General features: G+C 40.0%; 1 protein-coding gene across 1 annotated transcript in view; it reads left to right on the top strand.

The window, feature by feature from the left end:
• Positions 1-216: 216 nt before the first annotated feature.
• Positions 217-25,453, top strand: part of REPS2 (RALBP1 associated Eps domain containing 2) — a 95,877-nt gene continuing 70,640 nt past the window's right edge. Inside the window, exon 1 of the mRNA XM_053970170.1 lies at positions 217-452. Within this exon, the coding sequence (XP_053826145.1) occupies positions 237-452 (216 nt within the window). The 5' untranslated portion in view covers positions 217-236. The remainder of the gene's footprint in view (positions 453-25,453) is intronic.

Here is a 25,453-nt window from a genome sequence, read left to right as displayed (position 1 = left end):
CAGCCGGAGGGGCCGCGGCGAGGGCAGAGGCGGGGCCGGCGGCAGCGGCCGGGGCACTGCGGAGCCGGCGCGGCGCTCACCGGGCGGGGACTGCACCTTCGCCGCCGCAGCGCGGCACCGCCCCCGGCCCCCGCCACACCTCCCGTCCCCCCGCCCGTTCCCCCGGCCGTCCCCCCGCTCCCCGGCGGCGCGGCACCCGCTGCCCGGCCGAGCGGCTGTGCCTGCGCCGCTCCGTCATGGAGCAGGGGCCGCCGGGGGGGTCCGGCCCCGCTGCTGCCGCCGCTGCCGCCGCCGGCACCGGGGGTCTGCTCCTGCCCCTGAGCGAGACCGAGCAGCAGCGCTACTCCGAGCTCTTCTCGCGGTGCTGCCCGCCCCCAGAGGCGGCCGCAGGGGGGAGCAGCGTGAGCGAGCTGTTCCGGGCCTCCCAGCTGCCCCCGGACACGCTGCACCAGGTGGGTCCGGGACTATCCGGTCCAGCTCCCCCCGGATCTGCGGGGCGCGGGCGGTTTTGGGGGGTGCGGAGCGGGACCTGGTCCCGCAGCCCTTCGGGAGAGGGGCTGGCGCTGCCTCCGCCGGGAAGTTGGGGGCTGCGTGCCGTGGGCCGGTGCCCCTGCGCTGCCAGCGGGGCCGCGACGAGGCACAGCCCCGTCGGCAGCGGGGCAGAGCGGAGCGGGGCCGGTCCCGCCCCGTAGTGGCGATGCTGGGGCCGCTCCGTGCCCGCTTGTCTCCTCCAGACAGGCGCTGGCAGTGCCGGCGCGCAGCGCTCCGCGGTTCTGAGGGGTTCTGAGGAGCCGCCCGTGCCGCTCTGTGCCGCCCTGTGCCGGGCTGCGCACCCGAGAGCGCTGCGCACCCCCCGGGCTCTGGGCGGGCTCTCCTGTCAGGTCGGTAGTGCCGTCGCCTTTCTCGAAAGGGCCCCGAAAGTCATAAAGGCAGTTGTAGGAAAGGACGTGCCATGTGCTAAATTCCTGGTTTATCACTGAGGGTTTTTTCCTAAATGTTGTTTCAGTGGGAAAAAAGTCCGCAGGTAAAATGATGTCGCGGTGTTTTATGTCAGTTCATGAGCGCGAATACAAGGTGCGAAGTGAGAGAGTCTTCCCCGTCAGAGCAGCAGAGCCCCAGAAGTGGTCCCCAACAGGGGCTGAGAGGCGGAGCGCTCCTGCTTTTTGAGGAAAAGCTTGTCCGGGGTGGGAGAAAGCTTGTGCCAGCCAGTTTCCAGGAACAGGGAGGAACCGGATTTGGGTCTTGTCCACCTGCGGATTAGTAATTTAACTAACGCACTCTAGTTGCCTAATACTTACTGAACAGAGATAGGATATTTCTGATTGTTTATTTATTTATTAATTTAACTTTTATTTACAGGAATTTTGTTCTTCAATGACTTTTACTTACCATGCAGAAAAAAGTTATGTTGAAATGGAGGTCATGTACCTAGGCACTGCCCAAAGGTAGTGAACTCAACTGCTGTCCTGATAGCTGGCAGATCATCTCTTAATGGGTTATAGATATTCATATTGCACAGGGGATTCTGAATGAAAATTGTGGTGTTTCAAGAATATTTTTCTTCCTATTTGTGCTCTTTACCAGATCAATTAAACAAAAACCTTACCAAGCACTGTATTACTACCTTGTATTGAGCCACACTATGACCTTGGTCTTGCAGGTGAATGGAGTAGAGATTTTGCATAGATACAGCACTAGGAGTGTTCTTCCTCTTTCCTCTTTTTGCAAAGAGGAAGAACAGGACATTTAATTTCAAATAAAAAGGCTTGTCCAAATAGCCACTTAATTTTTCCAAGAACTGTGGAAAAACATCTTATTTTAGCTATGTAGTTTCTTTCCCTATCATTTAAGTGAAATTTGTCATTATATTACTATCATAGTTTTTTTTCAGGGTCGTTTTGGTACTAATATGTGATTTAAGCCTGGAAATGGTGAGGTATTGATTTTGGTTTTGTTTTGGGGTGTTTTGTTTTTGGATTTATTTGTTGGTTTTGACATTCTGGGATTTTTTAAACTATTTTAGATTATTTCCAGGTATATTTGTGTTGTGGTGAGAACATTACTGGCAAAGAAGCCTGTAATTGGCTTCAGGAATATTCAGATAATACGGCCTTTGGGATCTGGGTCTCTTTCTCTTTTTCCTTCCTTCCCTCCCCCTCTTGTTTATAGGGCACTAATCACAGTGGCATTCTGCTCTACTGCTGGTGTGCCTGTCCTCAGAACCCACCGCTGCCAGGTATTCTTACGTTTGCTGAGACTTAAGGAAAAATGAATTAATGGAAGGAGTTAAAAAAATAAATTGCAAATGGGGATGTTTTGATAGGGAAAATCTCACTATGTTATTTGAGATATTTTTCTGATGTTTTGTCTTATTATATTCCAAAAATGCATTTTAATATTTCCACATTAAAAAATCCCACCATTCTAACAGTTAGGGGAGCAGTACACAGAGATTCCTGGTATACGTTTTCTGCTAGTACAGGGAACACCTATTTTAGTCCAAGACAGCTCATTTGGGTTAAGATAACATGCTTTCTTTGATATAATTTTTGAGTATGAATGTTTTTTGGGAGTTTTTAATGCTTTTCAAAATCTCCATCTGTCACTCTTAGTGCTTTGTATACAGGCAGCATCCTTACTGACCAACTGAGAAATGATCATGCTGAGTTTATTCATGTCAGAAATGGGGAGATTCGGTTTCGAAACCAATTTTGGATTTCTACTAAGCAGATCCGGCACAGTCCGGGCAGGTACTTAACACCATTTTGTGGCCTTGCATGGGCGATGGCAAGGGACAGTTATGGATGGTTTTGTAAGCAATGTGCAATTTGCAGCTTTTTATTCTCAAGACATTCATTGAGGAGTGGTTTTACAAATCAGGATGCTTCCAGAACTGTCATTTAGTGCTGTGGCAGTCTCAAACCTGTGCTGTTGTCTTCAGTTGAACTTGTGTAATAAGTGGGAGAAATCTCTGAGAAAGAACGAGCTTTTCCTTCTACTCTTTGATTGAGATTTATTACTCATCAGGATGATGCTCAAAAGCATCACAAGAAATCTCCCCCCATTTCCTTACCTGTAATGGCAGGGTTTGCTGTTAAGACAAAAATCAGTGGGTGCATCCTGGATGGAGTAGTGCTGTTTGGGATGTCAGTTGGTAGGGGAAAAGCAGTGGTGTGTGCTCTCAGACAGCAAACAGGCAAGGGCTTGGTTTGGTTTAAAGGTTAGTTGGCTTAATCCAAGAAGATATATGGATGAAATAGGCTAGGTAACAGAGAGCAGGTAGGGAATGCCAGAGCATGTGGTAGAAGAGGAAATGCTGGAATAAATGGAAAAAGTCCAAGAGCAGCCGGGTCAGTCGGAGCAGATGGCGTGCACCCGAGAGTCCTGGGTCTTGCTAAGAATGAAGTGATTGAACACAGATTCATTACACCCAGGCTCATTAAAAGCAGCAATTCTGCTAGGCAGTAGGGTTCAGCAGAGCTTGTACTGATTTCACTTTACTTACAGACAGGATCGAACAATGAACTCAGCAAGAGTTATTTCAGTTCTGGAAAAAAGGTTGCAGTTAGCACTAAAATTAAAAATGTCAGACACTTCATAGGACAGAGAAGGGCATGACAGGGACAGAACAGCTTGGGTTTTGTGGACTGTATAATCATACCTCCCCAGTGTACAGAAAGTCTTTGGCTAGACATATTGTTTGGTTAAAGACAGAGCCATTAAGATTGTATTTAGATTTGAACAAAGCCTATGGCAGATCTTTTACCAGGGGCATTTAAAGTAACTCTGCAAAATGTCTGTAATTATTTGCCTGAAAGGTCTGTGCTGGGTTGTTTTTATTTTTTACAATATTTATGTTGAAGGAGCAGACTAGTTATGCACCAGGCACTTACGTAGACTGTCAGAATTAGAAGAAAATAAATAGCATTTGCTGGATTTAAATGTTTTTGCATATGTGTTGATGAGGTTGAAAATTGTGTTCTCTGTGCTTTAGGCTCCTAACAAAGGGGAAAAGAACTGAATTTACACAAAGAAAAAATAAACTTTGAAAAAAGTAAATGTTTTGGACTCACTGGGACCACAAAAACACCAGTGATCCTGCAGCATGCTTTGTTACATGGATCAGTATCAGTAACCCTTCCAACAAGGGGAAACAGCAGGCAGAGGTGTGGGAGGAAGGCAGGAGGCACCACTGTTGGTCATCAGTGGATGACTAAAACAGGTTTGTGTGGCCATGTGGGCAAACTCTCTGGGTTTTGGGGCCTATTCCTTGGAAGAAGATCTGTTGGATTATGCTCCCCAAGTGCACTGAGGTGTCAGTACTCCACACGGATGGCTATGCCAGGTGCTGATAATGGCTGGTTTGCCCTGTCTCATTTGGGGCAGTTGATTTGTGACCCTGTTTTGAAGCTGGTCACTAGCAAGTACACACAGCCTCTGCTGTTTGAGTCTAGGACCCCAAGTGTATCTGTTGGTAGTTAGTGCCAACTAACAATGGGCTGATGTCTGCAGGCATCTTGGATAAAATAATGCTTTACACAGTCACTGCCCTCTGATCAGCAAAGGAGAGAGGTAACCTTGTGCTAGTTTTACTGTCTGTTGACATTACTATTGTCTTTGAATATTTTGTCTTACGAAATTGAGGAGCAGAACTGGACTCAAGATTTACATTAAAATGCATATTTCTTTTCATTAGTTTCCAACTTATTTGATTAATTCTCACTTGGTTGTCTGACAGTATCTTTTAATTCTCACTTTTATAAACCTTAATTGTATTTGTGGACTTGGCGCTATCAGTACAGAGATCCAATTTTCTTAAGAAAATGCATTCTTTCCTCTGCAAATGAACACACTGTGTTATTTTGAGCTCCAAGGATGACAAGTACTAATTGTGTGATGCTGGAGCTGTACAGGCACTGCATTTTTTAGCTGGGACTCTCCTTCCAGCACTGTGAATAGGGAACACAGACAAACCATCGTGCTTTTCTTCCACAGACTTAGTGAGTTAACTTGTGTTTACTGTGTTTTGTCTCTATAGTTACAACTCTACACTTTAACTGTATTATGTTCAAAAAGCAGAAGTGTGAATAGACTAAAAAAAAATGGTTAAGTTGATATTTCTTTGGAAAAATGCCGGTAAGGATTGGCTTTCTGAAATTTGTTTTTCTTAATTCCATAAGTATAAATTATTATCTGCATGGTAGCTGGGGTGGAACTAACAGTCTGCTTCGAACAGGCAGAAAGGAAAAAGAACCGTGGCAGCTACAATGCGAGCTGTTTGAGTGAGGAAAGTCTGGACTCAATGTTACTTTACAAAAATAAAGTTCACTCTATTGCAGCTGCTGACAGAACGTGGCATTATGTGTGTGCTGGCCATGTGATTTTGCTGAGTGAACAGTTGATCCATCAAGAAATGGTGTTAGAGAGAAGTTGCATCCTACTGATGTCTTTGAGTCAGGAAGAAACAAAAGCATGGTACATCATTGTGTAAGCAGTGCAGCAAGAGGAGGAAAGGGAAACTGACATTTCAGTGTCAGTACTTCTGACCACAATCTCCTAAGTTGTCATTGCCTTTCTAGAATCACAAGCAAACTTGTGTTTGCATAAGTAGGAAAATGAAAAACCCAGATGTACAAGCTACAGTAGTATTGTTACTAAGAAAATTTCTAAATTTTAACAAAGTAAAGGTTAAAACTTCACCTGGAGCTCTTGCTGAATTAAAAAATATAAAATAGCGATCTTAATACATCTTGGAACTATTTTTATGATGTAAACTATCACTTCATAGTCACTGCTTACAAGATTAGTAGTTCTGAGTGCCTCAGTGTTGACATACACAGAAGATGATTTGTAGAAGCCATTCCTTCCAAGTGTATTTCAAATCACACTGTGAAACAGACTCTTAGACCTGCCTGTCGCAGACATGCAGTGGGATGGTCAGAATTAGTCTGGTCAGGGCCTGCAGCCTTTAGTAATTAACCCTTATAACAGCCAAGTGTCAATTAATTATTGAATATACCAAGAAAATAATGCTTTTCCGTGCCAGCGATTTAAAATAATACAAAAGAGATGAGGGAAAAAGATCCACTGGGGTGAAAAAGAGTTAACTTTCTTTATGAGAGGTTACTGCAGTATGAAACTGGGACAATGAAGAATGGTTTTCATTTTTATGTTTTCAGTGAGTGGTTTTGTCATGGTACTTACATAAGTGCAGTGGGGTTCACCAAACAGTTGAGTATAACCTCTTCTAGTCTTGTGTATATCTATAGCAATCTGCTGTCAGTATTGTGATGTTTATACACAGATTGATGATGTTGCCACAGTGTGTTTTGCAAAGGAGATGCTGAACACAATTCACTTTAGTGTCTGAATCTGGCTCAAACACCCCCTGTGAGAGAGGGATGGTATAAAGTCTGAAAACATTAATTTAGCTGAGCTGGAAAACTTAGCCAAGATAGATTAATGAAAGATGGAACAAGCATTTCTTGAGCAAGGAATCAGGATAAATGACCAGGATAAATGAAAATACTATAATTTGAGAAATACATCTGATATAATATTTGTAAAGCAAGATTCTTTGATGTATTAACATCTAAACATACCAACAGTATGGTAAAATAAAACATTAATGAGCCATATGTGCTAGTTCAACTTTTGAGACAGTCAAGCAGTTTAACAGCTGAGTTAGTGGATAATTAACTAGAAAAGGTTGCTGGAGTAGAAAATCAACTGTGGACAAGTAGTAATCCCCTCTTCCTGAACAGGGGGAATATTTTCTTTATCCATTGTATTCAGCAGCATTATTGGGTGACACTGCATAAAATTGAGAACTCTGTTGGGAATAACTCTTTTTTTGTTTATAGTTATTTTTTAAATTTCATTTTTATGTTTTAGATATGATGCCTTTTAGATATGATAATGAGGTGGAAGGTTGTAGTGGGATGAGATCCATTAGTTCTCTGATCTGGTAGGACATAGTGACTAGGACTAATCAACTAAATTATTAACTGCAAATTATATTTACTTCATTTATCAAAGTGTTTAAAAGGCAAAATGTGTTTATAAAGTTCCAAATCTTTGTATATATGTGAAATGTGTAGTTTTTGGTTATTTAGCAGATGAAAACTGTATTTTTAAATGAATTCCAGTTTTCAGCTAAATTTAACTTTGCACATGTTATACATAAATACATACATACAAGTAGGTGTTGCTCTTATTAATGATTATAATGGAGCAAATTTCTTATTATAAATAAGAAATTAATTATTATTATAAAAATTAATAAAGTAATTAAACAATTAAATAATGAAGTTAATTATTATTATAAAATAAGAATTAAGATGTATATTAGGTGATGTGGTTGCTCAAATATATATTAAATTATTACTTTATGGTAAGAGCAAAAATGTTACAGTATTTTTTAAAAAAAAGTAAGAGTCTTGTTTTAATGATGACCAACTAACAAGGCAGGGCTTTATCTAGATAATTATGAAATTAAGGTCTTATCTCTTTGGACTTAAATAATGTTTTAAATAGCTTATTTTTCCCAAAAATCTGCCTTGCAAACAGTGAAGTTCAGACACTTGGTGCTGCCAGTTGTTTCAGACTGGGTGGTATATTTGCAGAGGGGTGTTGAAAATGCTCCTCTGTCCCCTGGGCACTCTCTGGTCTGGATCAGGCTGCTTAGAACCTCTCTGAGATTACACAGTGGCTGCCTGTCCAATCATCTCTTGTGCCTGTTTGAGCCATGCAGGCCTTTACAATGAGCACACATTGCTGAGCAGAGCTACAGGAGTGCCCCATGTTCAGCACTGTGGAGCCTGCAAAAAAAGGGGGGTCTTGAGTAACTTTCAATAGCTTGACTACCAGAGCACAGCTTCAGTCTTTTCTTCTGCTTTATTTTTTACATCTGTAGGATTTTTTAATTTTTTTTTTTTTGCCCTGCAGTCTTTCCCCCATCCAAAAAAGCTGCAAATACTGGTTCTAGTATTTTAGCCCTGCCCTTGTGTAGTCCTCCAGTTTGAATATGCAGGACTGGGTTGGTCACCTTCACTGTCAGGAAGGGGTGGGGAGATGCTCCTTTAGGCCGAGCCATAATAAAATGCTGGATTTGGGCCCCATAATTCCCACTGGCTTGGTGGCACTGAAAGTTTAGTGCCAACTAATAGGAAACACTTGGCTGAGCTTGAATTCAAACTGTCTGAACATGGTCCGTGGTGTCTGCTTGCTCACTCCGATATGAGTCATGAAGCTGAATTCTACCTCCAATAGCAAATGTCTGTAGCATTACTTTATTATTATGATTATAAATTTCAAGTGGTTTTTTTTTGTGTGAGCCTTTCAAATTAATTTACCTTTTTTTTTTAATCCTTTCTTTTTCTTAAAATCTCTTTCCACACCGAGAAACATTAGATCAGCTTTGGCATAGGCAACATTTCACATTTCATGCATTATTTACTTCTGGCATAATTTACACAATGATGTCCTATGGAAGCCAAGATGATGGTATTCGGAACAAAACAATGTGTCTAATCATTTGCGAAACAGGGTGACTGCTGTGGGCTAACAAACAGAGTCAAAATTATTTTGTTGAGAACAGTAACAGCAGTGGAGCAATAAAAGGTGAAGTACTTTGAGATCCCAAATGCCAAAAATAAGAATAAAAGGGGAGGGAGGCCGAAACTCAGTTGTGTGATTCTGTATGTATTAAAACTTTTTCTTTTTGCTTTCCCTCCTCTGAACAATTGTTGTCTTTATAAGAACATCTGTATATTTTAATAGTCATAGTCTGCCTTTCCTTTATTGTGTTCAGATAGAATTGGAAATAGAAATAGTGGTAGGAGATGTGGCATAAATGCTGGCATACTGTGTACGGAGACAGTGTCATCTTTGACTCTAGTGTTGCTGTTTTGAAATCCTATGCTCTTTAGCTGAATTGAGGACAAACCCTTGGTTTGGACACAAACAAGTAGATTCTTACTGACTGAAGGATGCATTTCTGCACATAAGGTGCAAACATGTTGGGTGAAGTAGTGATAATTTTAGTGTTTTGTTTAGTGGTGCGGAAGAGAAAAAATTTAACCTGCTTTTCCAAAAGATGTGTTGATTCCAACTAGAGGTAAACGGGATATGAGATCAAGGAAGGGTAGGAAGTGTCGTCAGCATACACCACGTGCAATGGAATTAGGAACAAGAGTACACCTTCAGTTAAGAAAACTTTTGACAACTCTCCAGTCTTAAAAAAAAAATCCGTAACTGTCAACTAAAGAAGGGTTTTAATAAATATTATTGATTAAGATAACTGCACAACTGTAGAAGATAATGTTTTGTGTGTTTGCTGCATTGCCTTTAAAAGGACCTGCTGTAGTTGGAAACACTAGGGAAGTGAACTCAGGAAACAAGCCAAATATGATAAAACAGGAGGGGTACAGGAAGCTTCAAGGTTTTATTGGTGTATCCAGTCCAAAAAATCACATATCAGTAACTATGGAAGAAAGAAGCTCGTTTGAAATAAAAAATATTTTGATGGAGTGGGAGATATGTCTGTAAGAGATTTGTTTATGGCAAAAAGTCATAATGTGTCACAGAATTTCTGTTTATTTCTGTATTAGTTAAGTCTCATTTTGCCTGAAAGCAGAACAAAACCCAGAACTGCATTTTTATAGGAAATGCCAGAATTTCTTCCTGTCTTCCAGGGCAATGAATGTTTGCAAGTAAAGTTGCTTTAGAAATGTTTAAAAACTTTTAATTTGTTGAATTAAATCAAAACACTTTGTTTTGAACTGCTTGGATGTTGAAACACTGTGACACCTTAAACACATGATTTTTGGGAAAGAGGTTGTTCTTGTGCATCATCTCTAGTTCTTTTCTGTTCCTTACACTAATTCTGCCCTTACAGATAGAAGTGGTGGTGGCCGGGCAGCCTGTTCAGAAGGGAGACTGTGGTGCCTCAGAGATGTCATCTGCTGAGGAACCACAAAGGTGTGAAACATCAAAACAACAGCTTCTATGGGACTCTGTGGTACCTTTGTGTTAAGGTGACCTGAAAAGAACCCATTTCATTTCCTGGTAGAAATTGGAAAGGTTCTTTGGAATCCAATTCATTGGAATTGGTTTGGTTTGTTGTTTTTTTTTTTTGTTTTTTTTTCAGGAAAAGATTCAAGATATTGCAGTATTTTCATTTAGTCTTGTTCAAGATGACTAGATCTGGTGACTACCATCTAGCTAGGGAGGATTTCTCACATTTTTCATGCGGTGTTTCCTACTTCCTGGATATTAACTACAGTGGTTTTTTCAACTTCAAATGCTTTCAGACGCTGCTTTTAGAATGAGGGAGACACCAGCTGTCAGATCTGCCATGCAGAGTCATCCGTAACTCATTCTGATAAGCAAGAAACAAATTTTTAAACCTCTGAAGAATGAGCTTTTTCTCTATTATTGCTAAAGGTTGTGGGAGACCTAGATAATTGTAGCTGCTAGAAGTGTTCTCCTATTTAGCTGCATGGACATGTCCCCTACCTTCAGGCTGTCGCCTGTAAACTCTGACTTCAGTATTAATGGAAACAAATTTGCCTTTGGACCTAATATACAGTAATACCCTTTTTAAGAAGCGTGAGAAGGAGAAACAAGCCTATTCCAAAGTAGGCAGTACATATCTGCAGGTTGTGGTGGGCTGATGTCTGGGTTACTGGTCGGGTTCCTTTCTGGGTTTGGTGCTTGTGAACTTCATGCCTCCCAGCAGCGTTTTGTGCTTCTGGTACTTAACAGGAGATCCCTTATGGTTGGAAGCATAAAGAATAGAAAGGCTGAAATGAGTTTTCCCTTTTAAGAATGTATAAACAATGACCTTACCTGAGGCTGAGTGAGATAAATACAAGCAGGACAGCAGTGAATGGCATTGCTAGCAGTGGATGTGAAAGATATTGGAGGAGCCTGAAGGAGTCATCCTGGTGGCCAGTGTTTATTGGGGCTTCTCTGGTTTGGGAGGAGATCAGAAGGCAAAAATAAATAAAACCCAATTATGTTGTTAACAGCTGCTCTCTCTCTTGTTGAGTAATAAAAGGCAGGGTCCAGATAGCTGCTTTTTTCTGGTTTTTATTAGATGCTTTAGGTATCATGGCGATGAGTAGGTTATAAATATAAATGTCTGCTGCAGATGGAAGATGAAACAGGCTAGAACCCAGTAACCTTTAAAGAGAGATAACATAAGGTTTAAAACTGTGCTGAGACCTGAAGCTTCCTACAGTCTTTGGGTTATCTCTTGGAAAGCCTGGCAACAGCAAGAGAAGGACCAAACCCAAAACAAATAAACAACCCCTCAAAATTCCCCAAAACAACCCAAATTTTGGAGTCAAAATCTAACCCCGTTTTTAGGTTGAGTTTTTCACAAGGCGCTGCCAGGGTGAAAAATGAAGAGAGCCTCAGCTTTCTGTTTTCTATGCTTAATATATGATGGAGATGTACCCCTGTAACAAATAGTGTGCTTGGGGGTTTTTTTGCAGTTGTACTGTACCCTGCTGCTACCCTCGCTTAACCATGGAATTCTTTTTAAAAACAGCACTACATTATCATTCTGGAGATACAGTATACCTCGAAAATAATACGGCTGTGAAGTCATGCCTGTCAAAACATATTTTGAGTGTTGTGAGAGGAAGGAACTAGGATGGGGAGCCTGGGATTGACGATGTTACAGCACCTGCTACCTACAGCCTGACAGGTCCCAGGTTTACTGTCCGGAGCAAATGTTTCAGAACAAGAAAGAGCAGCATTGGGTAGTACTGATGTCAGCAGGAAAATAATTCTTAGTGTTATTTACATCAAGTTATCAGTCCCTTATTTTCTTTCTCTTTCTCTCCTCCCCCTCCTCTACCCACAGCTGTATTATAGTAATTATATCTTTTATTTGATCTAGTCTAAATCAGGACTGTCCTTGAGGAGTATATTCTCCAAAGGAGTATTTTTCCATAGGAAATACTCATTAGCTGTTTTTAGATTGCATTACTTACTATGCATATATTTGATTGCAGGGGAAGTGTGCAAGAGGTAAAGCTTTAGTTAAGTCTAGCAAGGCACTTTGTATTCAGTATAACTACTGAATTTAAGCTCTGCAACAAAAGAGATTACTCTGGAAATGGAATGAAGGTCTTCTGTTCAGGTACTGAAGGATGGAGTTTAAAGTAAACATCTCTGAGTGAGGGAAACTTCCAGAAAGGCAGAAGTAAAAGAGACATTGTGAATATTTTTCTTTCCTTTTTACCCTTACTACATTGTTTAAATTTTATAGTTTAAATTATTTGGGAATATGTCAGTGCAAATATTAGTAACCATCTAATTAATAGTTGAGCACCATAATACTTTTATAGTCCTTCTAGTAAGTTGGTCAAGTTAAGTTTCAAAACATAGGTGTTTCACATTTTAATGAAAAGAAAGAGGAACGATGTGTCAAGAGCTGTAGATGTGAAATACATTTAAGAAAGTCGATGAGTAGTACTATCTAGCTTTATGTGTTCCTGATTCCCATCCATATGGAGAATTCTGGTAATATTTAGGGCCCTAAACGGAGAGTTGCAGGACCATCCTATGGTCAAATTGGCATTGGCCCAGAAAAGCATTTCTGCAGTTTTCACAGCACTGTCTCATTGAGTGGCTTGGGTCATATGTGACTCTACAGAGAAAAACTTCATTTGGAGCAGTGAAATTATTTGGGCCAATTTTAAATACCTCAAATTCTGCTTTGCTTCCTGATGACACTTTCAAGACAGCATGTCTTGCAAGAAATATTGTATGGAAACTTTCCTTTGCAGAAGGATATTAAGCTATTTCAAAAGCATTTCATCATTGCTCTAAGATGGCCAGGGCTGTAGTTTTATGATGAAAGAGTATAATGGAGTTGTGTAGTTCCAAGAAAAGCTATGTTTGAATCATAAGCTAATACACATTGTCATAGTGGACCATTTCCCAAACTTAACACCTAAAAAATGTTTAACGTCAAATGGCTTTTCAGTACCATGTAATATAAAATGTTTATTTTGCTCTGCTGCTGATGTTTCTGTTCTGTTAGAATTTTCTGTCAATGCTTTTAATGGTGGTCTCGCTCTCTGCTGAGTTCCCCTTTTCTTGTGGTCTATCTAGAACTGCTGCAAGCATACTGCTAGAAGTACTTATTTGCAGTAGAACATTCAGTTTACCCCTCTGTAGCAGCAGTCGCTCATTTATTACCAAGGTTGCAAGGAGAATATGAAGGCTATTTATATCCCTGTGTGAGCACCCATCAGTCTCATTAACCATTAAATGGTCAAATGGCTGAAGACACCTTTGAGTTTCTGAATGTGTAATGTATACTGCAGGAAAGGCATCCTTCATCTGGTTTCACATTAGGAGCTGGCTTAATATGTCACCCTGTTCTTTATTCAATTCAAGATTTTATCTCCTGCTAGCAGTGACCTATCAGCTCATGGTCTGTTTGTTATCACTATATGACTATCCACAAACCTATATTCCTGAAAGGTTTTGCCATTTCCTACATAGCTGTGTGCTTTCAGCAAAAAAAAAAAAAAAAAAAAAAAGGTCTCCTTTATTACTACTTATTCTACTTCACTTTTCTTACTGTAATCTAAAATTTGTCAATTTCCTATGTCAAGGGCTGAGGTTTCTTTGGTCTGATTTTCAAAAGGGGTAAGGCTGGTGCAATGATGATATTAATTCAGCCCTGTAATAACTTCTGAATTTCTTAACTATTTCAACAAAATTTCAAGAAAATTGAGAGACCTTGAAGAGTACCTAATAGTTATGTGGAAGACTTAAGTCCTCTGGTGAAAGAAAAGCCTGTTAATTTTGCTGCTGAGATGAAGGTTCCATAAGGAAATGAGCCCATGGTTAACATTAAAGAATCCCTATAGGAATGTCACCTCAAGACAAGGGTTTAGAGAACGTTGGGGTTTATTGGTTCTACTGCTCGAAGACAACTCCTTGACCGATGTAGGCTGCCCAGGGAAGCGGTCAAGTCACCGTCCCTGGAGCAGTGCTGGATTAACAGTTGAACTCAATTAGAGTCTTTTCCAACCTAAATGATTCTGTGATTCTAAAGAGTGTTGTGGGCATGAGGTAAAAGATGGCTGTAAAATATCATTTTAAAAACCACTGTAGTAGTGAGTGGAGAATAGCAAAAGGGACAGGCGAGTGTCTCCGTATCTGCTCTGTGTCGCTATTTTTGTGCCCCTCTTTGCTCCCGTCTCTTCCCACAAGGCTCCACCTGCACTGCTCTTTGTTCCCCTCATTTCCAGCTGGCGACTTCCACCAGCCAAGAGAGCTGCTGGTTCAGCACTTCTCTGCATCTGCCAGGAAATAAATAAATAGAGGGATGAGAAACGGAAGGGATGTGTTCTTGCTCTTTTTGTCAGCTTTACTTAGGGCTTTTTTTTTAATTGTATGCCTTGCTAAAATGCATTACTTTGAGAAGATTCCCTTGAAACTAGAGCTGAATCCTATCGCCTCCTTGGTTTCCTTAGTTTTCTGGCATTAAGAAAAATTCAAGTGCTTGGACATTGGTGGAGATGGGTTCTCATATATTCTGCTATTAAATAGGCCACAGGCACCAAGAGACTTAATGTTGTCCCCTAAGGGCTTGCCAGGAGTTCTGTTTGCAGGCATGCCTTGCCCAGGGAGTGCTTTGTAGGATGACCTGCACCTGCACCCCCATTTGATCACTGCAGGGCTTTAGGAGATGTCTGTCCTATAAATTCCCTCTAACTCCCCATGAAGCTGAAGACAATGTGCCCCAGCACTATTCTTCTTCCTTTTGTGCCAGTTCTTTCTCCCAGTGTTTTCAGCCTTTGTGACTGCCATCTGCCTGGGAGCATCTGGGAGAGAATGTCTGTTCCTTTCCCCACTCCTCCCCACCCTTTTTTTTTTTTTTTTTAATTATACTTAGGCCCAGGTTTCTGGTGACCACAAGTGATGTCTCATACTGGGGATTGAGGTGAACAGGTAGATTATCCTTGGCACAGTAAGGAGATGAGCCCCACACACAGTGGGCCAGCTCAGCATATTGCAGTTGATGGCTACTTCTAAATTAAATACCCAACATCGTTGCCATTTGCTCATTCCTCACTTGTTTGTGTGAGGAGGTATTAATTTCTTCAGCTATGTCTAAGAGGTCTAGATCATTTAGTGTTGGTTTCACTGCAGGTTTCACTGCCTGTGGTGAGAGAACTGCCCTAGTTGTGCTGGTGTGCAGGAGTTTCTTCTGCTTGCTTAAGACTCCTTTGCAGCAAGATTATGTCTTATTACAAAACATTTCTCTTGTGATATATCTATCTCATTAATTATCTTCGTACCTATTTCATCCTTGATTAAGAGGATTGTGGAACCTTCTGAAAGTACTTACAGATTTTTTTTATCTTTAAAAAAATCCAGTGGTTTTTATTATGAGCAAAAAAGAGTAATAGACTTTCCTTAATTTCTTATTATTCCTCTGCTGTCTGTTTTTCTTTATTTGGAAGGAACATTTGTCTTACTTCAAAACTTCTGTTATAGAAATGTTTAAGTATAAACATTGCAGGAAAGTACTTTTTTGTACAAAACCTTCACAAGTATACTCAGTGGAATTTTAAAATAACAAACTCCACCATTCATTTCATGGCAGAAATGTTTTTTGCTGATACTAAATCCTGGAAAAAAAATTATGTAAGGTTATCTAATTATGAGCCAAACTCACCTTGACTATGTATCTTTTGACTTTGTAAATGTGTTTTTAGATCTTTTTAGATCTTGAGCTGTATAAAGTGTTTGCTTGAAAGACTATTTGGAATGCAAAGTAATTTCAGAGGATATATGCTTGTGTTTAACCTGCTTCCCCAGTCTAGAGAGATGTTTGTGCATGTTCTGAAAATGCCAGGACTGAACTTCCTCTGAGAAGCAGGATACAAGCAATGGGCAATGCTCACCTTCATCCCTGCAGCCCTGCTCATCTGGGTCTGGGTGTTCCTCTGCTCTCTTCTTCATTACTGACTCTGCTGCTTTTGGAGCAGTAAGCTGGTAGGGAGGAAGACCAGTGAATCTGGAGTGATCAAGGATCCCTTTAGTGTACAAAAGAAAGAGGGTTTGATCATTAGGAAGAGAGGCTGCCCAGTAAGACCAGACTTTGTCATTTTCACTTTTATGATAGGGAATAAAAGAAAGGATAATCAGTAAAAGCATGTATGAGGTTTTGTAGATGTTAGGTGTCATTGAAAATTAGTGGTCTTCCTGTACTTTTTTCTTGAAATGGCTGCTGAGGTATGGACCAGTGGACAGTCTTGTCTTTCAGGTCTTAGGACTTGTGCCCTAAGTTGCCCCTGGGTTGCCATCCCTTGCTCCTGGCCTTCTACACTGCCTTTTCATAGGAAAAAGGCAAGTGGCAGCATGAGCACAGCATAGCACTTTTCATGGGCCAGTGGTAGCAGGAGCATTAACTGCTTCAGAAACAGCTCGTGACACCTGATGGCTGTGTTAGCACAGAGAACGGGCTGAGCTGTGTCAGCAATACCCATAAGACCTGTGAAAAATCATAGTCTGGGAAATGCATTTCTTGACACCTCTGCCCTTCTTTCAAACCAAATGGACACCGAAGCTTATGAGTTCTGAAAAGTGTTAGAGAGAGTATTGTATGGTGTGATAACATCAGCCACATCTTTACAGGACGCTGAATAACTACAAGCATGGAAAGGACCTTGGACCATCCCTTTCCTGCCCATAGCAAAATCCCATTGCCATGTATTGAGCAATTTGTTAATCCTTGCTGCTAACTCTGCAACTTTTATAGGTAATGGACTTATACTGCTGCCTTATCTTTGGGTTCAAGGTTGTTTTTAAGCCTGATGTTGTTTGTATCCAGGGTAAAGAACAGATTATTCGTCTCCTTCAAGGCTACTGCTACCGTGCCTCCTTTTAGTTTAGTGCTGCAGACTGACATTTACATTTGGACATTTCTGCAAGAAGTCTTGGGAAAGTGCAAGCAGAGAAAGCTTTTCATCAAGAATCTTGAGGTAGCATTTGCTAGTAAGACAGAAGACAGTTCAAATGGTCACATCAGATGTAAGCATAAAGCCCATATGGGAGTGATTCTTCGAAGAAGTGAGAATTCCACTGTGGCTTTCCTCTGGGTTCTGAATGGGGAGTCCCTTGTGCCTGAGGCACACTGGTATGTTTTCAAAGGCCTGGGGAGCTGCAGTGGCAGGAGAGGTCCTCCCTGTGGACAGGGCTGTACCGCCCATTCTGCTAATCACAACCACGGACCACAGCCCTCAAGACAGTCAAAATGCATCAACCAACTGCAGGATCTTTACTGTCCATCAGTGAACTGTGTCTGGGGTCATTGCCTGCCCCAAAACTGTCTCCTTGCCCAGTGGGCTAATCCATAAAGAGTTCATGAAGATTTTGAGGTTCATAAAACCATGTTAGTTTCCAGCAAGGCAGGGTTGTGGTTTCTACACGTGTTGAAATGGTGGATTGTGTTGTATGGTGTGTTCACCTGTGTCTGTGTTCTTTCCTTTAAATTTTAGTTTTAAAAATATACTACTGTTAGTAGCTTCCTTGTGTGGTCTTGTACACTTCTTGTCCCTGAAACCAGCATTGGTTGTGGATCAGAAAATAAAAGACTCGTAACAGCACCCAGTGTTCAAAGGGCCCTCAGCTGGAAATACTGGCACCAAACTGAACAAACAACCCCAAAATTAAAATCCACACAACCCCCCTCAAAAGTCATCCCTCAGTAAGGGAATGAGTTCACAGTAAATTCCTTGTTGAGTCAGAAATGTTTCTTATTAATTCCTTTACAAACAAGTCATATATGAAGCTCTTGGGAGCCAAATAAGTTGGATGATTGCTTCTCATATGTCTGTCAAGTCTTATAGAAGATCAGCAATTACTGTGCAAACAATTTCATTACAGAATGCTTAATAAGGAGACTTAGGAAAAATGTTAAACTCTAGAATTAGTTTTCTGTTACCTTCCATTTTGTTCCTCCTATTCTCAAAGTTTCATCCAGTGTGGACTCGTTCAATGTGTTGGGTTTCCATATGCTGCACCCTCACCTGTGGGCTGTGTTGTAGGTTGGGAACCAAATGGACTATAAATGTCTTGCTCAGGAATACAAGTTGACCTCCTCCCAAAGTATTTGTAGAAAATCAGTTTCCTTTGGGGAGTGTCAAGGTTTTTAAAGTTAATACTCTGTGGAAGTGCCTCCAGCTTTTTTAGCAAGAAGGGGAAAAAATCTGGCATTTTTATGCAATCTGAATTAAATTTGTATTGTTGATGTGCAATAAGTACAGTTATATACCTCATTAAGAGTTCTTGTTTAAAAGGACAAAAGGTTTTGTATTCATTCAGTTTGAATTAATTCCTTTTGACATTAAAGTATAATGCCAAAGATTTTCAGTGTTGTGGGAATTATTATTGTGAAAGCAGTTCTGAGGGATTTAAAACAATAAGAGCCTGAGTAAGGTGCCCAAATATTGTGACATTAAAAAGAAAGGTACAGAATACAAATAAATTCTATTATACACTGTAATTTAATTGAGTCATTTTTGCATGACTTGTTCATTGTGAACAAAAGTTTTTCTGTATTTCTGAATCTGGAAGGATGAAACACACAAGTAAGCACATAAGATTCTAAAAGGGCATGGGTATTTTAAGAATAAGGTTACCTTTCTGATTTTTTTTTTTAATTGGTGTTACTAACTGTATTGTTTATGTGGCATTTTGAATGTTTTTTCCTGCTTAATGCGTTGTGACATTTGCAATTGTCACAGTTTTTTTTGTGATTCTTTGCATAGGAACATACAGATTATCTGTAAATTTGGGTAGTTATTAGGGTTTATTTGAGAGGAAAAGGTAACACAGTTTGTTATTTGCCAGAGTTAAAATCATCCTGCTTTTGCAGGTACCTCAAGATCACTGGAACCTACAGGCATAAAATTCCTCAAAGCTGTATTTTATATGTCAGTATTAAATACCTTCTTTGTGCCAGTAAGGTATGTACTGTGCTGAGAGTCAGAATTATTTGTGACATCAATCCCAGACAGGGTTTTGAAATTGTAGTGAGTAAAAGCTGTGTATCTGCCATACATGTTCAGAAAAGACTTCTTTTTTTTTCCCAAATACTTTAAGAAATTGTACTCACCAGAAATTTTTCTGAGAATTAGGAAGTTTACATTTTTAAAAATGTATAATGGACAGTGCTACTTTTAATTTCTTGTTGCTAGTTTGAGTAGGCAAGTCTTTTTAATTCAGAACTACTGTCATACCATAGGTTATTTTAAAAGTAATTTTATCTTGATGTTTCACTTTTTAATAAAATCTGAGAGTCTTTCAGATAGTATTGCAAAATATGTATGTATATGCAAAATATGTATAAATATGTTTGCACATATTGCAAAATACGTATATTGCAAAATATAGAGAAAAAGTGCTTGTGGATAGATAGTTTGATTTTTTTTTTTTCTGCTTAAAACAGTTTTTTTAGAGGCTGAAACTCCTCTGTACAGATACTGTAGAGCAACTTAGAACGTTAGAATGGCTAAGGACTTGAAGAAAAAACAAACTCCCATTCATACTCGTCAGCAATGAGCTCACAACTGTGGTGAGAAGCAGATCATCAATGGAGGTGCTTTTTTGTTTTCTTGGTGGACAAGTCACCAGGAGAGCAGATGTAAAACTGGCATTTTTCCTCTGCCCCGTGCAAGCCTCAGCAACTTAAAACACCTCCCTCTCCCTGCAAAAATTCCCAGAATCTTGCATCAGCCCTTCTCTCCCTGTTAGCCTACCCTCAAAACCAACAATGAAATGTAATCTATATCTATTTTAAGTATTTACACATGGAAAAAACACTCCTGCTTTCTGACTGTAGACGCAGTTTCAACAGCAAAATAAAACTAAGCCACAGTTGAAAAATGACAAGTGAAGAAATGTGACAATAATGTGTTTTCTGTTGTATTCAAATATTTTCCTCTTCGATTTAAACTTGCCTTCAGTAAGTTGTCAGTAATAGGAACAGCTGAAATTTAATTTCCCAGTAAAATAAATCTTGAGATATCCCAAACTGACAGCACTTTCTGTGGTAGTCTTGCTAGGCAGCAGCTGGGGAGGTAGAGCAATATTTGTTAGGTGGGACCGGAGTGAAGGGCAGTGTTGGGAATAGGACTTGCCTTGTTATCTTGCTTCTCATGCCTAACAAAGTGGTTGTTGTAAGTCTACTAAGCCAACAGATTCCTGTGCAAAAGCACTAAGGGAATTAAAAGCTTAAGCTGTTCCTGCACTCTGAGGAGTTTAAATGGTTTAGTCAAGGAAAATAGGGGAAAGAGTATTTATTTGTTAAGTACTTCTGCTTGTTCTCAGGTAGGCTTCAAACTAACATAGCAGTTAAGAGACTCAGGGGTTTTCAACCCTTGAGCTTTCCTAGTGAATTTTCATGTGGTTGTTTTAATGTGAAGAGAGAAATTTAGAAGAAAAGAATTTCTAGCTCACTTATTCAAAGACTGCGTACTTAGTAAAATACAATTTTATTAAAATCTTCTGCAGTTTGTTTTTTCTTGCTTTTAAGCTGCTGTACTTTGGCTTCTTTGTGAATGTGTTGTGGGGTTTAATTGCATGATAAACTATTTGCGCTGCAGGACTCCTCTTTCATTTAGTGCAGAAATTGTGCAAAGTATAGGGCAGAGGGTTAGGAGAAGGAAGAGAGGGTGCTGCCTTTAAGAATTGTTGTGCAACACAGGCTTGGGTTCTGGTATTTAGTTTTCATTTACTTTAAGCAATAATTTGCCTGGAGACATCTGCCTAAATATAAAACTTCCCAGTATTAAAGAACAAGAAAGAAAATAAAGCAATTGAAAGGAAAAATGATTGCTAACTAGTTCATTCACTGTCCTGGTGCATAGGCTTAATTTTCAATACTGAAGCAAAGTAATGCTAAAAACGAACAGATATTTAGAAAAGCTGCATGTGACAAGCTTTTGCAAATAATTTTTTATTCTAATATCTAGTAATGGGTACAGATGTCCTTTTGTTTTTCTAGATTAATGCCAGAAAGTCCTGTGAAAGTCATAAAAGCCTTACAGCTAATATTCTTAAATACTTTGCCTGCTGTGTTTTCTCCTCAATAATAGAGGTGCATTAAAATAAGCATAATGTTAATTGTTGCATTAAGACCAAAAAAATGAGAAAATGAATAATTTTGCATTTCAAACACCTTGTGAGCTCCTCTTGCGCAACCAGCTGTGCTGAGAGCTGGAGAAGGTGTTTCAGCAACAGCCATGAGTGGAACGGTACACACTTGCTCTTTCCCAGTGCATCTCTGCTGAGCTTCATTTTCATGAATGATGGGCCAATGCAATATAATTGCTTAATAGAATAGTTATTTAGAGCAGATTGTAAATATTGAATATGCAGCACAACAGCGGACAAGCATGGAACTGTCTTCTGGTGGCAAATGCAGACTTATTGTCCTGTTTTTGGGTTATGTTCCATTTGTGAACTGATCCATTTGATTGTAGAAGGATTTCTTGCAGGGTTAAAGAAGTGCTAGCTCATGTACTTTGTGTCAATCACAAATAGATCTCAGTATAGCTCTTTGTGATTCAAGTCTCATTTGATACAGAATTCACAGAGTTTTTTGAATTCTATATCAAATGAGACCTGGATCACAAATCACTATACTCATATTCTTATAAAATCACTAAGATTTGACTGGACCTTTGTTTCTTGCTTTGCAGATAGTAGTACATTTCCTGCAGTGATCATTAGTGCCTTTGGAGAGCTGAAATCAGCATGCGGCATTGGTCACTGATCTCTCTCCATTTTACCCATCTCTTCAGAATCAAATAAATCAGCAGTCTTTTCTCTGCACAGTGTTTTAATTTCTCCCTTATTAATTTGCTATTTTGAGCTATAAATTTTTGTTGAAAGTTGTGCCAAGATTGGAGAAATGAAACAGGGATTTGCATACCCATCACGAACCTCTGTCATTGAGTTGCTCCCCTCAGCTGTGCAAGTGTGTGAGTTCCTTGGTTTGGTGCACAGATACCCTGTGTATCTGTGATGTCTTAGAAGTCCAAAGCAATATCTGATAGTCTTTTGCAAGTGCAAGTTAGGCTGTCATTATCAGAACAGGAGAGAAAAGTTGAGCAGGAATGGCTGCTGCAGAGATCATGCAGCATCTCTGATAGCAGAGAAATAGGCTGCACCATTAAGTGACTTTTGCCTTTCCAGAGTGAACCAGCCTAAGCTGTTCCGCACAAATTGCCACTGACCTGGTGGTTAGAAAATCCTTTTACAGAATTTCACTCCTGAGTTACCTCTTTGTCAGTGAATTATGCCCATTTCAATTGAGTGCAATGCTTCTAATAACATGTCAATTAATTTTAAACTGCAGAAATCTTCACTCTGCCATGAAGACTTGGAAAACAAGCTTCATCACTTACTCCCTCTGGGGTTTTGGAAAAGGCATAATTTAAAACACTCTCTAAGATTTTTGGTCTCCTTTTCTAATGTACAGAATTTAATTTTTGTAACCACAAATTTAATTTTAATTTAAATTTAATTTAATTTTTGTAACCACATTGGTTAAAAAAAAGAGTAGTTTTTCTAAATAGTTTCTGAATCTTTAAAACCATGTTGCTCGAGTTTAATTCTGGACAATTATCTCTTTCTGTAGTGCTACAGAAGATTTTGCAAGACGGTGTTCTTAAGTGATGTATTATTTATTTTTGCATATTGTGATGTTTGGGTCTTAGAGTTGTTTTAAGCAATTAAAGAGTAGGGAGGAAATGTAATGAAAACAAGCGTAAAGGTGTTGCTGAACTGAATGTTTAAACACTCATCTGTATTGCACTGGCTGGAGTGAAAAAATCTGGTGTTATAAATCATATGTTAGAGAAAAATGTGTAAGAAAAGCTTTATTCCATTTCTTTACTGGAACCAAGGCTCACTGAAAACAAATAGATCCAGAGGGGTCAACTAGAGTTTTGTCTTGTAGAAAAATCTTGCTGTTGAAGAGTCTTGCGTGGGAGAGGCCATCCAGCTTTGCTCCATCTGCCAGGCTTTCAAAAGTTCAGTCCAGAAACCTGGAGCTGATAACTTTGCTGCTGTATTTTTTTGGCCAGCTCTGCTATGTATCACTGGTTTGGTTTGGGTCACTATATTTTGGTGGGGTCTGAGAATATTTCACAGGTGCATATCCTGGGAATGCCGTCTGCATGGAAGTACCGACAGGTACTCCAGGAGTACCGCCTGTCCTCCTGCCATGGCCCTGAGAACCCAGTATTCCAGTGGGCTTTTGGTAGGGCAATCTGTGGATCCCATGGGCAGCCAGAGACATGACAGTCATGCAGCTGATCCACAGTTCAGCACAGCTGCACAGAATTCAAGTCTCAGCTCTGTTTAGGATCACTACCTTTGCTTTTATTTCTTTCAATAATTATGGAAGCTGGTTACTCCTCCTGCATTTTAAAGGTCTTGTCCCAAAAGTCCTGAAAAATCTGACATAATTGCCAATTTTTTAGAGCAAAGTGAGCCAGTTCTAAGCCTTTGTCAGCACATCTCCCAAAGGAGGGGTTTTCCAGACTCCTCTGAAAACCCTCAGTCAGGGATATGAGCTCATGGAAGTGGAAGGTCTGCAGCCGGGCGCTTTTGGGTGCAGCCTGGCCGCCAGTGCCCTGAGCTGCTGGGGCTTCTGGAAGGGTGGGAATGAGAAGTGGCAGTCTCTTTGGGCTAGGATTTTGTAAGGGTTTTTGCAAGGAAACCTGAAGAACAGATCAATGCACTTGTAGTCAGCGGTGCTACTGCTGCTTGAGGCCAAAAGAGCTTGGCAAAATGAGTTAAGTGCTGATGACAGCTGAAAGGCGAGTTTTGATTACTGCCTCTGCCAGTGACCTCTGCCTATGGCTTTTTAGTTTTTCAAAGTGCCTTGTTATTTGGGTATTTGTGTATTTGTTATTTGGGTATTTTGTGTATTTGAACTCAAACAGCAGAAAACTCATGTTTATACTGAAACTTCAAAATATTTTGAATTTCTTCATGGGCCTTGTACTGTAATGATGCAAGTTGTCACTAAAATGTAAAAAAGCTAAACACTGGATGTTTTTCTGCAATCTTTCTAAGCAACATTAGGTGTCCTCTGTGTTTGATCTTTTGTTATCTACAACCCACACAAAAGTTTGTCCCGCATGATTAAACCGTGGCCCATGTGGCTCAGCATCCAAGTGTTTTGTCCCTTGCAGAGGGGAATTGAGTGAGGTGCCTTGTTTGAGTATGATCAGAGATGAAGAATTTATTTAGATCTAGTTTGTGAGTGGGTGCATCAAGACTGCAATGGTGGCTGGAGGAATTGTGTCCCATCAACAAGTAGGAAAATGATTGCTAAGAAGAAAAGGCTGCTCTCCTTCCAAGATAAGTAGAGAAATGTTTTTGCCTGGATATGAGAAGATAACAGCAATTGTGATGAGGTTTGCTGTCGGTCGCTCTTGGTATGCTTTTCAGCTGTGAGAACGCCTACAAATGGAACAGATTGTAAAGTTATCCTGGCATAGCATCTGAGAGTGAAACTCCTGAAGTATTTCCTTGTAGTTACAAAGAAATGTGGAAATAATAAGGCAGCTGTTGTAGAGGCAGCAGGAGCACACTGCAGTACTGTCTGTAGGCAGTCCACTAGACCTCTCAGTGGTGACTTAAAACAACTCTGTTTTCTGAGGTTCACTTATAGCAATGCAGTTACTTGGATAGAATGGGAAAAGAAAGATTTGACTGTAAAGGCACATATTTTGGGTAGCCTTGGCTTGAATTTAACAGTGGAACTGTCAAAAGAAATTTCTGATAACAGTTATTTTTTATACTTTTACAAAAAAGTTACAAGACTTTTGGCACGTTTTCCTCACTATACTTGACTTCAGCATTTATCTAGCAATGGTTTCCATAGTTTTTCTTTAGGTGCTAAAAGGGTCTCTGAATTTGAGAAGATGTTTTGATTGTTCATAAGACATTATGGTGTTTCCACAGGAGATGTTATCTCCTTAATGCTAAGCTTTTTCAGCATTTTTCTATATACTCTTTGCACCTCGTTGCACTCACCCAGGTGAGTTTGGCAAGCTTCTTTATGGGTGGTGGAGCAATGATTTCACAGACTGTTACTTATACTGAGGCTTTTTATGATGATGTTTTAACATGAGAACAAAACGGACTTGTATTGCAGAACTTCAGATGTTACTCACTCATTGACAAGTAAATTGCAACAAAGAGTTGATGTTTGCTTCTTCGAAGGGTAAATTAAATCCTGTCTAGCAACACCTTATGGAATTTTTTGTAATATGCATTTGTTTTGTAGGAGTAACAGCCAAACTGAATTTTTACTCTAACAAGAAATAAGACATCAATCCAACCAATGAGTATTTATTTTTCTCTTCAGAAAAATCTGTTATTTCTCAGT

Source organism: Vidua macroura, chromosome 2, assembly GCF_024509145.1.
Source record: "Vidua macroura isolate BioBank_ID:100142 chromosome 2, ASM2450914v1, whole genome shotgun sequence".
Lineage (NCBI taxonomy): Eukaryota > Metazoa > Chordata > Aves > Passeriformes > Viduidae > Vidua > Vidua macroura.
The sequence above is the reverse complement of the archived record's forward strand: the minus strand, read 5'-3'. Positions and strand labels throughout refer to the sequence as shown.